This window comes from Macadamia integrifolia, chromosome 2 (assembly GCF_013358625.1).
Source record: "Macadamia integrifolia cultivar HAES 741 chromosome 2, SCU_Mint_v3, whole genome shotgun sequence".
NCBI lineage: Eukaryota > Viridiplantae > Streptophyta > Magnoliopsida > Proteales > Proteaceae > Macadamia > Macadamia integrifolia.
The window spans coordinates 27,728,264-27,739,895 of NC_056558.1; the positions used below are offsets into that span (position 1 = coordinate 27,728,264).

The 11,632-nt window shown below is 37.7% G+C and overlaps 3 protein-coding genes across 3 annotated transcripts; 1 reads left to right on the top strand and 2 right to left on the bottom strand.

Moving 5' to 3' along the window:
- Positions 1-1,053: 1,053 nt before the first annotated feature.
- Positions 1,054-4,761, bottom strand: LOC122071976 (probable polygalacturonase At1g80170). Its single transcript, XM_042636473.1, has 9 exons — positions 4,353-4,761; positions 3,582-3,713; positions 3,273-3,443; positions 3,161-3,181; positions 2,813-3,020; positions 2,310-2,391; positions 2,095-2,203; positions 1,895-2,011; positions 1,054-1,604 (listed from the first exon to the last, which is right to left on the bottom strand). The coding sequence occupies exons 1-9, from the start codon at positions 4,560-4,562 to the stop codon at positions 1,317-1,319; spliced, it is 1,338 nt and encodes a 445-aa protein (XP_042492407.1). The 5' UTR covers positions 4,563-4,761; the 3' UTR covers positions 1,054-1,316.
- Positions 4,762-6,732: 1,971 nt separating this feature from the next.
- On the top strand, positions 6,733-7,571 carry LOC122071978. The gene has a single exon (XM_042636475.1). It carries the CDS (start codon positions 6,925-6,927, stop codon positions 7,309-7,311), a length of 387 nt encoding a protein of 128 aa, XP_042492409.1. The 5' UTR covers positions 6,733-6,924; the 3' UTR covers positions 7,312-7,571.
- A 377-nt stretch (positions 7,572-7,948) lies between these two features.
- LOC122071977 lies at positions 7,949-11,091 on the bottom strand. Its single transcript, XM_042636474.1, has 3 exons — positions 10,606-11,091; positions 10,376-10,481; positions 7,949-8,493 (listed from the first exon to the last, which is right to left on the bottom strand). The coding sequence occupies exons 1-3, from the start codon at positions 10,758-10,760 to the stop codon at positions 8,128-8,130; spliced, it is 627 nt and encodes a 208-aa protein (XP_042492408.1). The 5' UTR covers positions 10,761-11,091; the 3' UTR covers positions 7,949-8,127.
- Between the last annotated feature and the right edge of the window lie 541 nt (positions 11,092-11,632).

The following is an 11,632-nucleotide window of genomic DNA, read 5'->3' on the forward strand; positions in this document are numbered from 1 at the left end:
GGGGGGGGGGGGGGGGGGGGGGGGATGTAAAGTTAATGAGGAGCATCAGCATCCTCTGCACCCAGATTGAGCCGCTGCAATTACAATTAGAACCATCACAAGATTTCTCTTGGAGGTTTTCTGGGATGATTCTCGACTTGCCTTTAAAAGAAGGAGCTCTTCATTGAATTGACAATGAAAAAAAAAAAAAACAATGTTTCCTCTTGATTGTGAAGTTCCAATTCTGAAAGTGAATGCTTGACTGAAAGCGAACTGCCACTCTTGGTTCCCCCCAACTACGTTTGTAAACATGTTAAAGCTCAAAATATAACAATCAAAACTCTCAAGGCAAAATGTATTGCAAATCATCTTCTTTAGTAATCAGCTGAAAGAATACAGGCTATATGAAATACATGGCATACCACAATGGTGTTTGTGCAATTTGTTCTCTCTGTGTAAAAACATTTAGATGCGGCTCACATAGGACTTGGTACTTAAAATGGCCTCCCATATCTCATTACATGTTTGGCAATCTGGGGGCTATTTCTTACTTCTGGTTTCAGTTCCCATTGTTCTCCAGATTCAACTTTGCGGTTTGGGTTTTTATTGTTAGCTCTCGCTGCAGGAACAATGAAACTAATGCCAAGTTCAAATTAGAAACACCTTTTTCTTTTGGTTACCTTTTGTTTCAAGCAGTCTAACGACATCATGCTTTTACTTGAGCATATTGCTTACATTGCTATGCAGAAAAGATATAATGTTTTGAAAACTGGTACTGTAGTGGATGTAAATAACTATTTAGTTAATGAATTTTGAAAAGTGAAATAAAATTTACATCTAAAGAGTATCATTACCAAATATAATAAGAAATTTAAGTTGTTTATACCGTCATGTTGGGCAATGATTATAGAAGTTTCTTTCTTAAGTTCGAAAATTCACTTCCTTTCTCTTCAATTTCCATTGCAACTGAATGAAGCCCTACTGTTGCTGATCAAAAGCATAAAATAAAACAGAAATCGAACATTCCACCATGGGAACATTGGGTTCGAAGAAACTTTGACAAGCTCAACTCGATTACCAAACACCTTTGTTTTCCTTCTCTTAAGATAATGTGATTCACTTTGATAAGATTACAATTTCTTAGAAAAGTAGATGTGACTTCTTCCTTTTGAGTGGGAAGTAGGAAATATCATTTGATGAAGCACACCAAAACCTGTGGCAAGATTCTCAAATTGGCAGGAATTCATGATTCCTATGCATCTCTATGCATACAAGTTCACAAGAGAAGCTTCTCCTACTAGACAATAATGGCATTCACAGCCATGGACGAAGATGAACTATCTTGAAATTGCCAGATGGATGGCACTTGAAATAACCTTCTGTTTGATGAAGCTCCCACTGCATGGGAAACAAGAAGGCGGACGCATAATGCCTGAATATGCGCCCCATGCTTGCCAACAAAAAGCCGTGGTAGGCTCACCAGAATGTGAGAATAATTGAATATCTTCCAAATATATTCTACGGCATGGGGAATTATCACTGCAAGCAAATCTTATTGCTTCCTCGGTGGCTGAAGTTCCTTCGATGCCTATGAAAGAAACACTGTCTACCTGAACAGCCATGGTCTGCATTTCCTTGTATATAATGTATGTTAGTAACTAGACTTGAAACCCTACACATGCAGCAAGAGAAAAGGGAGGGATGGGGGAGGAAGATAAACTACAACCTTTAGAAACATTTAAGCAAACAAAGACTTTCTATTGGGATCAAAAACGTTTCTGATAATGTTAAATCTAATATTGATGAAAATCATGAGTTTGATCAAACACCATTCAAGAATTAGGCACAAAGGGCATGTTTATGAGAACACTAAACACCAAAAACTTGTAGTCAGCAAATTGCATGAGCTTAATACCTGGTTTTGACATGGTATCAGTGAATCACAATAATACTGATCAATGATGATCGGGTTAGAAACATTTTCCATTAGCACATTCTGGAATTTTATCTTTCGAGCAAAGCCACATCCTCCCTGGTGCACAAAAAAGTATGTAAGCATTAAATGGATTCATTTCTTGAAATACAAGGTGGTTAACAATATATTTTAGTGGTTACCTGCCATGTTTTGATCCTCACCCCATTCTCAGTATTTGATATAAACGCTCCATCAACCAATACATTATTCACGTCATCACATGACTTTGATTTCCCCAAACTTCCTATACTATTTGAATGAAGAATGGAATTAGTCCAGTATCAAGATAATCTGGGCTCTACCAAACAAGCCAAGATCATCTGTGATCCTTAATTGAATCTCAATTAAGTGTTACCTTATACCATGGCCAGGTCCACATGAAATATTTCTGACTCGAACCCTGGAAGTATTGCTAACTATAGAGATGCAGTCATCACCTGGAATATTTGAAAAATAATACATATCAAAATGTATCCAGAACCACAATCATATCATCATATGTTAATAGGTCTAAGATGCTTAAAATAAAGGGAAGGCAGCAAAGGATGAATACTAAAACAAAATCTGTGACGGAGAATTATTCTCCGTATCATCTACACTAAAGATCCCACAGTGAGCAAAAAGTGTAACTGGTTTGTGCAGAAATCAAGATTTAGATTCTTGAGAAGCTATGCTACCTAGACCCTTCATTCTACCCAAGTTACCATTTCAGAGACAGAAGGAGCTATCTCCAAGGGCTGTGGAGAAAACCTTTTTCCAGATTCACAGGAAAACTTTGTAGATATATGACTTATGAACTGAAAATTTTAACGATTAGAACTGTATAAAACTAAATTTTGGATAATAAGAATAACAGACCTGTTCCAATTACACTGTCCTTGACCTGAACATTAGTGGATGCACTTATGTGAATTCCATCAGTGTTTGGGCTTCCCACAGGTGCAACAACTATAATATGAGATGCCACAACCTTTTGACAGTTGGTGAAAGCAATGTGCATTTGTTGACTGTTTACTGTCATGATGTTCCTGACTTTCAGATTTGTGCACCTATGGAAAGAAATGGCCTGGACAGTAGCAATGAAAATTACGAGATTAACAGAGTAATATAACATAGGACTTTCAACACTACAATGAGAAACAAAGAGAAGAACAGATGTATGGAACTAACAAAATTTCTTAAAGAACAAAGGAAAAATGAACTAACCGTTGGAGCATGTCGACATGGCTGCAAAGATAAATTTAATACTATAGTTAAACACCAAAAAGAAGGGAACCCACAGTCATAAACAAAGATATTCCGTGCAAAATAAAACTACATTTGTTATGTTGATCTTGCAAGACTGGGACCACCATTCCTGTCCCATTCCATTGATAGTGCCTCCGCCTTCTACAGTGAGGTCATTGAGACCATGGAAATAAAGCCACCTCTGCCGATTCAAACCATCCCAGACATGAGGATCTTCAGGAGCAACAATGGTACCAGAGACCTGAAAAAAAAAATTGGAAGTCATACACAAAATATGAAAAGACACTATATTTTAGTTCACAACAGGCTGAAGAATGTAATTTTTGAAAACATGTTAGTTAAAATAATGAAGTACTGGCAATTTTCTGCTCATACATACCCTTAAAGTCACCTTTGATTGACAAGGGCCACCAAAATCAATTGGCCCAACCAGATAAGTTCTTCCAGCCGGAACTTCAAGTGTCGATTGTGATTCGTAGGAACAAGCTGCCTCCCAAGCATTTTTAAAAGCCTGAAAGCAGGGATGCATAAATTGTCACTGAATCAACAGAAAATTAAACTCTTTCATGGCAATCATTCCAAGTGGGTTTCTGAATAAAGTGCAGTAAATAAGCTTGAATAATTACAATGCAATTAAGAGAACAACTCTTGAATCCGAAAAAATTAATAAACTCATATGTAGTTTAGAAAATCCTCATCTGCTGTAGGTTTGCATTTGAACACATCTAGAAATAAAACTTTCTGACAAATGGGTATGGAAAAATAAATATTCATTTCATACCATATCAATTTTGATACATGAGAACCAGAATTGACGATCAGAAACAGAAGTAACACAAGGGTTCCTTAAATTTCACCAGAATAAAAATGTGATTGCATCCTCCCAAACCCATATCTTAGAATGCAACTCCGCAATGCAGATTGGGTTTTGCAAGTAAACAGTTTAAGAAGCATTTGGTTTCCTTCATTAATCATTATCCTGAAATTATCACATATAGGGAGGAGGGTTTTTCATTTTAACAGAATTCTGAGACATGGTATTGCATCACACACACACACACACAAAGGATAGAAACTAAAAGACCAATAAAGGATTGAACTGAGACAACGATTTAATAAGATATACAGAGCTTTGAGTTCTTTAGCTTACCTTGGCGTCGTTATGAATACCATCCCCTTTCGCTCCAAAATCGAACACAGAAACAACTCCTCTGCTGCTGATTCGGTTTCTAGTCTCACGAAACCGAGGGAGCTGAATCAGAGAATCAAACCCTTCAACATGAAGGAGATTTGAACAGAGAAAAAGATAAATTAGAAAAAGAAATCGATTGCAAGAACAAGAAGCATTGGGTTTTCTCATCAGTCCCAGAAGTTATTTCAGGCATCAAGATTCTAAAGATAATTGAACTGCCTGGAATTCAGCTCTGCAATGCAGCCCCAATGTCGATCCTCATAAAGTCAGGTAGAGAGGTGGGGCAATTAATTCTTTGGATGGTTTGGTTAGGCCGTTGCGTGCATCATTTAGAGACACAGAAACGTAAACATAACCGAGATTAGTATGGTTTATACTTTCTACCTGGCCATCTTTAATATATGAGTCATGTTTTATTATCATATTTCTTATATCTAACCAAAAATAAAAATAAATAAATAAATAGATCAAAAGGGAATAAATAAATAATTAGAGTAACATTCTACTTTTTCTGCTTGCTTTTTTGGGGTTTTTTTTTTTAAACCAAAACCTCACATTTTTAACGAAAATGAACTTATGGTCATAAATTACTGAAGTGCTACTCTCACAATTTGACACCTTTTATTTTTTAATCTCGGGGTCAGTGTATTGTTTTTGATCTCGCGATTAGTGTTGCCCTAATTCCATTAACTTTGGTATAATATTGTTATCTTTGACACGTGAATTTTAAGGTTTTTAAAACGCATCATACTAAGGTTATCAACTAACCCAATAACTTACTCATAGGAGATGTGAGACTAATGTTTACATACCCTCGACTAGTCTAACAATCTCCCTCTTAGAGATATGAGACTAAAGTTTGTATATTTTCACCGATCTTCCAAATCTTCTTGTACTACATTATTTCGTGGTGGAGACCCCTCAACAATTTTTCAGGTGGGTCTAGTACACTTATCGTGTCTTGAGTGTCTCTTTTAGTAATTTGAGTTGTACTGTGATTTTCTCTTTTAATATATTTTTTATTCATGAAATAATACCTTATCTATGATATAATGTATCCGAAAAATATCTATGATAATAACAACTTTTGATAATGACATATTTATATTCATAAAAAAAAAATAACATAATGACATATTTATAAGTGAATTTCATATGAATATATTTTTAAATCTTGTGTTATAATATCATTAGCTGAAATAACTTTTAAGAATAAATAGTGGGCAAAAACTTAAATCAGTTGATTTGGAATGAAACTGGAAAGACAGTTAGTTGGGAATAAAATTTTACAACTAGAAGGTAGGCAGATTAGCTAATTAACATGGACAAAATTTAGCCAATTGCAGCTAAGAAATTTAGCCACTTAGCTGCAACTCGGGTAGTAATCAATATTTTTTCAATTACCATTGGAATTTGGATCATAGAACAGATTCATTGATGGATTAAGTTATCATTTTACCCCCAAAATATGTTAAAATTAAGATAATAATAGGTTAATTACTTCAACTTGTCAGCCTTCCAAGGTGCTTTAAATTATTGAGAACAAGTTAGACCTGCCGACTATTAATTTATTCCTTCTTTTGGGGCATTGACCCATGACTAGGGGTGTCAATTCTTAAACCGAATCGGTAAAATCTGTCGGACTAAACCGATAACAACACAGATCGAATCGAACTGAAGCCTTATTGGGTCGGTTTGGTTTGGAGTATTGCAACCCCAACACCAAACCGAACCACACCGGAAACTGGATGAACCCAAAACCAAATCGAAACTGGCTCAAAACCCGGACCGAAACTGAAACCAAACTGGTAAGAAATCGAAACACTCCAAAATTTATTAAAAAAATCAAAATTTGCATAGTTTTGTAAACATTTGTATGGAAAGTCGAATCCAAACTGGATCAAAAACCAAAACCAACCCGGTTACAAATCGATTTAAGAAACCGAACATAAACCGAAACCAAACCGCATCGAAATCGAAACCTAACCGAAATCGAAATTTCCTTATTGGTTCGGTTTCGGTTTCAACTTTCTCACACCGAAACCGATTCAACCCGGACCGAAACCGAGCCGGATCGACCGATTGACACCCCTACCCATGACCCAACTTGGCCAGGTCCCACAGCCATGTGAAAATAAAGTAGAAAGTTTGATAATATCATCAAGGAAGCGAAGAAGCCAAACAACAGGAAGCTTCCTCCTTTCATAAAACACAAACAAGAAGCTTCCTCCTCTTCATGAACCTTGTCGAATTGTAATAATACAGAATAAAATAAAAAGAAGAAGAAGAAGACGAAGGAAAAACGAACAATATCCAAAGAAAAAGGCAAACACGAATCAAATTCCTTTAACAGCAAGGCGCCAGTCTGTAAAGCGAAACACAGTGGTAGCACCTGAATTTCCATCTCGCTTCCAGCGGAAATCTTTGACCTAAAGAATCAGCAATTCTCCCACGCCCACCAGATGCAGTCTTTTAAGTCGGCCCTCTCTCTCCCTGTATCCATTGACTTCATTCTATAAATATAAGGAACATGAGCCTGAGCTTTAATTCAGATCAGACAGAAGAAGAAGAAGAAGAAGAAGAAGAAGATCTACCCATGTCAGCTCTCCATCGTAGAATAGTACTAGTGGGAGCAGGTGAGCAGGAAGCATCTCCTTCTGCTATATCCTCCAGGTCATCACCAGCTCTTAGGAAGTCTAACTTAGCAGCAGTGGAGGCCCAAGTTGTGAGCGACCGGCAAGAGAGAGGTAAAGAGGACAAGAAGTTGGCCCCAGATGTGAAGAAGAAGGTTGAGTGCAGACCTGAAGATATTGATGAACATGCAGAGGCTTTTATAAGGAAATTCAGACAGGAGCTTCAGCTCCAACGCCTTGAGTCTCTGAAGAATTATGAGCAAATGTTAGCTAGAGGACTCTAATTAATTAAAGAACCACCCTCCTCCCCATCCTCTTCTGCCCTCCTCGTGAATTTGATTTTATTCATCTGCATCGATGTCATGCATGTTCATTCAATTATTTTCATTTTGATGTGATTTTTTTCCTTTTTGGGTAAAGTTCATATTGATATTTGAATGTATGATCTCATCTTGTTCATGAGATTGTAAGCATGTTTTGATCAATTGAAAAGTCTTGTAAGGACACAGGAAAACCCCAATCAATTAATACATGGTTTGATTAATAGTTGTGACTCACCTACGTTACAAATAGGTCCCTAATTGGACCTGAAAAAAAAAAAAAATCAATACACAAATAAATTTATGAAGTCCAATTATTTTTTTTTTTTGTTTATTTGTGGTCAGAAAATTTAATTTTCCACGAAATAAACTCTTTCGCTTTGTGCGTGAAGAAGGCAAAGGATGGCCGGACTGAAACATGCTGGGCCTGCCTGCCCTACCCATGTTCCTATCAACAAAATCACACATGAACTCTGAATCATTATATTATTTGTTTATTATTGGAATTATGAAGACTAGTGTGACTAAAAAAAAAAATTAATTAAATTAAAAGCTAGCAAAACATGACTAATCTACTTATTGGGTTAATGAAGACTAATGCGACAAAAAAATTAATTAATTAATTAAATAAAAAGCTAGCTAAAACAGGACTAATCTACTCTTCTCCCGTTGGTCCTCTTTATTTTGGGCAACCAAAAAATGCCAAAGCAGGCTCTGGAGTCTGGACCGTGGGGCCACCAAATAGCAATAAAGGAACACTAAAGGGTCTTGTTGAACTATCTATGCACAAGATAGGTAGTCATCCTTCTTAGCATATACTGCTGCAGTCGTAGTAGTAGTAGTAGGCAGGCATTGAACCATAGTCTGCTGCTGCTGTTGCTGTTGCTGTTGCTTTTGCGTGGCTTGTCGCTGCAACTGTTGGTGTTGCTTCTTGAAGTTACTGACTCTAGAGCACATAAGAACTGGTTCACCTCCTGTAAGTGGGATGACAGGTAGATTGTCACAGTTGCAGATCTCGATCATGAACCCATCTGGGTCATGGAAGAACAACTGATCCACAAAAATTCCTCCCTCCTCCACCACTCTCTTCTCATACTCCATCCCCATTTCCTTCAGCTTCCTCTCCACTGCTGTCATACTCTCACACTACCCACATAAACACAAAACCAAATCCAAAGCATGACAAATTTAATTTGATGAGCTGAAAGGGCTCTTCATGGGATGATGCATGTTAATAGGATGGTGTACTACAATCTATATATAGGATTTTACGTCTTCCCCCATCATTTTTGTTGGGAAAACTTACACCCCTTTCTTCGATAGTTTATCGAAATTACATGTGGATCCAGTGGTTTGAAAGAATTACGCTCCCTTCCCCTAGATTTTCTAAGATTTTTACAACTAGGCCCAATATGTTAGTCCGTGTTAAATTGCGACTGTTCATTGACGATGAGTGTGTTTGGGAGGAGTAATGATTTCAAGAAGGGTGGAGACGGGGTTGAGCTTGAGAAACTCATCACTGAAGGTTATGAGTTGCTTGGGATCTTTAACTTGAGCGATTATTTTCGTGTTCTTGGTTGGTTAGACCTGTAGGGAGTGAGGAAAAGATGCCAGAATCTTTGCTCTAAGGTGAATGTTTTGGTGGGAAAGATAATTGAGGAGCACAGGAGAAGAAGGGTTAATGGGGTCTCTCAAGTTCTTTTTCCCATTTTAGCCATAATGGATGAAACCCTTCGTTGAGCATTTAAGGTTTTTAACTGTTTCATTGTTTATCATTAATAGCATTGATTGAATAAACCCTCTCTGCAATTTTTTTCTTTGAGATGATATTCAGAAGGACCGATACAATAGCCATTCTTCTGGAGTGGATTATTGCAAGAATGGTGATGCACCCAGAAATCCAGGCCAAAGCCCAATCCGAAATCCATGTCATTGTGAGCACCACTCGTACCGTATCAGATTCTGATATGTAGAACCTCCCTTACCTGCAAGGCATAGTGAAGGAAACCCTGAGAATGCATCCCCCAGGTCCCCTTCTCTCATGGGCCCGTCCCGCTGTCCATGATGTTCACAATGGTAACTACTTCGTCCCTGCAGGAACAAAGGCAATGGTGAACATGTGGGCGATAACCCACGATGAAGCTATACGGTCAGAGCCCATTGAATTCAAGCGTGACAGATTCATTGACGAAGAAGTGAGCATCATGGGTTCTGACCTTAGACTGGCTCCTTTTGGATCAGGACGAAGGGTTTGCTAAGGCTATGCGCCTGGCAACCGTGCTGAGATCGTTGCCGTCGATTACCTACCGCATCTGAACCTCGATTCAGGGTTTTGGGGTATTTAGGTAGAAGAAGAACATATACTTAAAATAGTCTACTTTTTGTTTTTTTGTTAAAGGATAAAATGGCCTTTGAATTTTAAAATTAACAACAATCTAACACCGTCAGACATAGAGACATAGGGGAGGAGGCATAATTCCTTCAAACCATTGAATCCACATGTAATTTCATCAAAATACAGGAGAGGAGGACGTAATTTTTCTTTTTTATTATTAAGAAATCTAAAAAAGATGCAAACCGAAAAAACCTAAAGATTCCCTGTCGTGTGTTGAATGCGTAGGTGAAATCCATTAGTATTCGATAGGAATAACCCAACTAGGACAAAGTTTAATAAGGTCACCTTTCACGTATGTGAAAACTTTAGAAACAAAAAAACGGATCAGTTGTTTGTATGATCACCTTGTCGTAGGAGTAGCATCAATCATCTATCCTTTTTATTTTCAAATATACTCTTCTTTATCCTTATAATAGTAGAAGGAGACATATGTTGAATGTTGACTCATACAACCAGGTGATAATACTAACACCGGATCTTATCCCAGAAACAACCAACATGCACAATTGGAGAAGGAATCATCTTTTCGTATGCAGATGATTTAAACTGATCTTCCGATCAATATATGCTAAGTGTCCAACCTCTTACCAAAGACCTTGCGGAGGTAGCCAAAATAAAAAAAGAGATAATTACCTGAAAGGAGATATGATTGTCTTTGGGATTTATTTCTCTCTTCGTCATCTCTCCAAGAGGGTTCTCTGATTGCAGAAGATGAATCCCAATTCCATAATTGAATAGCCTATATATGACCACAAATTCAAAATCAAGAACATCATAAAGATCTGTTTTAGGTTCTGGGTAACAAACAGGAGGACTAAATTTTCTAGTTCTTAATGGGATGTTCCTGGGATGAACTACTATACCATGCTCCATCAAAATCGAAAGATCCAGGCCTCCTGATAGGGAAGAACCCAAGAACATTTTGGTAGAAATCTAGAGATTTCTCAACCGAAATACACACGAGTGAGATGTGATTCAAGGATGTAAGATGTAGAGGGTTTTCAACCGTATCCAACATTATTTTCGAATTGGAAAGAGATAAAAGAGGAAGCGAGACCACAAAAATCCCAGAGTCTGACTCAAGCTACTTTAATGGCGACGACGACGACGATGATGATTATCTATGGACAGATAGAGGCAGAGACAAAAAAATAAAATCTAAAACAGGAAAGAGGACAGGGGATGTCTCCGTTTCTTTGTGTAGATAAGGTATATATTAGAGTAAAGCAATTGGGTTTTTGATTTCCACTCTAATCTAACTAAATTAAGATCGAGAGAGAGACGCGGACCAAAGGACGAACGATTAAAAAGGAAGAAGAAGATAAGCAGTGCCGAACATGAAGCACAGATGTTTCAGAGGGAGGGAGAGAAATAGTCACAGAGAAGCACAGCACCCCTTTAAGAGAGAGAGAGAGAGAATCTCCGTGTCCGAGCCACGTATACAGCACTCTCCATCTCGTTTAGGATAGCGATATTAACTACACGTAGATGCCAAGTTGAAGATTCTGATGTCAGCATCCAAACCTCTTCCGGATAACGGATTACTCCACCTGGTCTTACAAGTTAATATCCAATTCCTATCATTTTTGTTTGCAAACATACCTCTCTCTCTCTATCCTTGTAATAACAGAAATTGGGACAAATGTTGAATACCGACTCATACGACCAACTAATCGTCCAAACAACAGATCCTATGTCCCTCTTTGTAGAGAACGGATCAAAGACTGGTACACAACCATCCATCATTTATCAACCTTCTCTCTCTCTCTCTCTCTCTCTCAAGCTTATTCTCTCTCTCTCTCTCTCTCTCTCTCTCTCTCTCTCTCCATTTTCTTTCCATTTCGTGACTCGTCACTCTTGAAATTGAATAAACCACAGAAAAAAAGGAAG

Coding starts and splice junctions, on each gene's coding strand:
- LOC122071976 (XM_042636473.1), bottom strand. CDS start 4,562: ATGAGAAAACCCAATGCTTCTTGTTCTTGCAATCGATTTCTTTTTCTA. Junction 3,444..3,581: donor AATCAAAGGTGACTTTAAGG/GTATGTATGAGC, acceptor TTTTTTTTTCAG/GTCTCTGGTACCATTGTTGC. Junction 2,012..2,094: donor TGAGGATCAAAACATGGCAG/GTAACCACTAAA, acceptor TTTGTGCACCAG/GGAGGATGTGGCTTTGCTCG.
- LOC122071978 (XM_042636475.1), top strand. CDS start 6,925: ATGAGCCTGAGCTTTAATTCAGATCAGACAGAAGAAGAAGAAGAAGAA.
- LOC122071977 (XM_042636474.1), bottom strand. CDS start 10,760: ATGTTGGATACGGTTGAAAACCCTCTACATCTTACATCCTTGAATCAC. Junction 10,482..10,605: donor TTCGATTTTGATGGAGCATG/GTATAGTAGTTC, acceptor GGTCATATATAG/GCTATTCAATTATGGAATTG. Junction 8,494..10,375: donor ACAATCATATCTCCTTTCAG/GTAATTATCTCT, acceptor TTATGTGGGTAG/TGTGAGAGTATGACAGCAGT.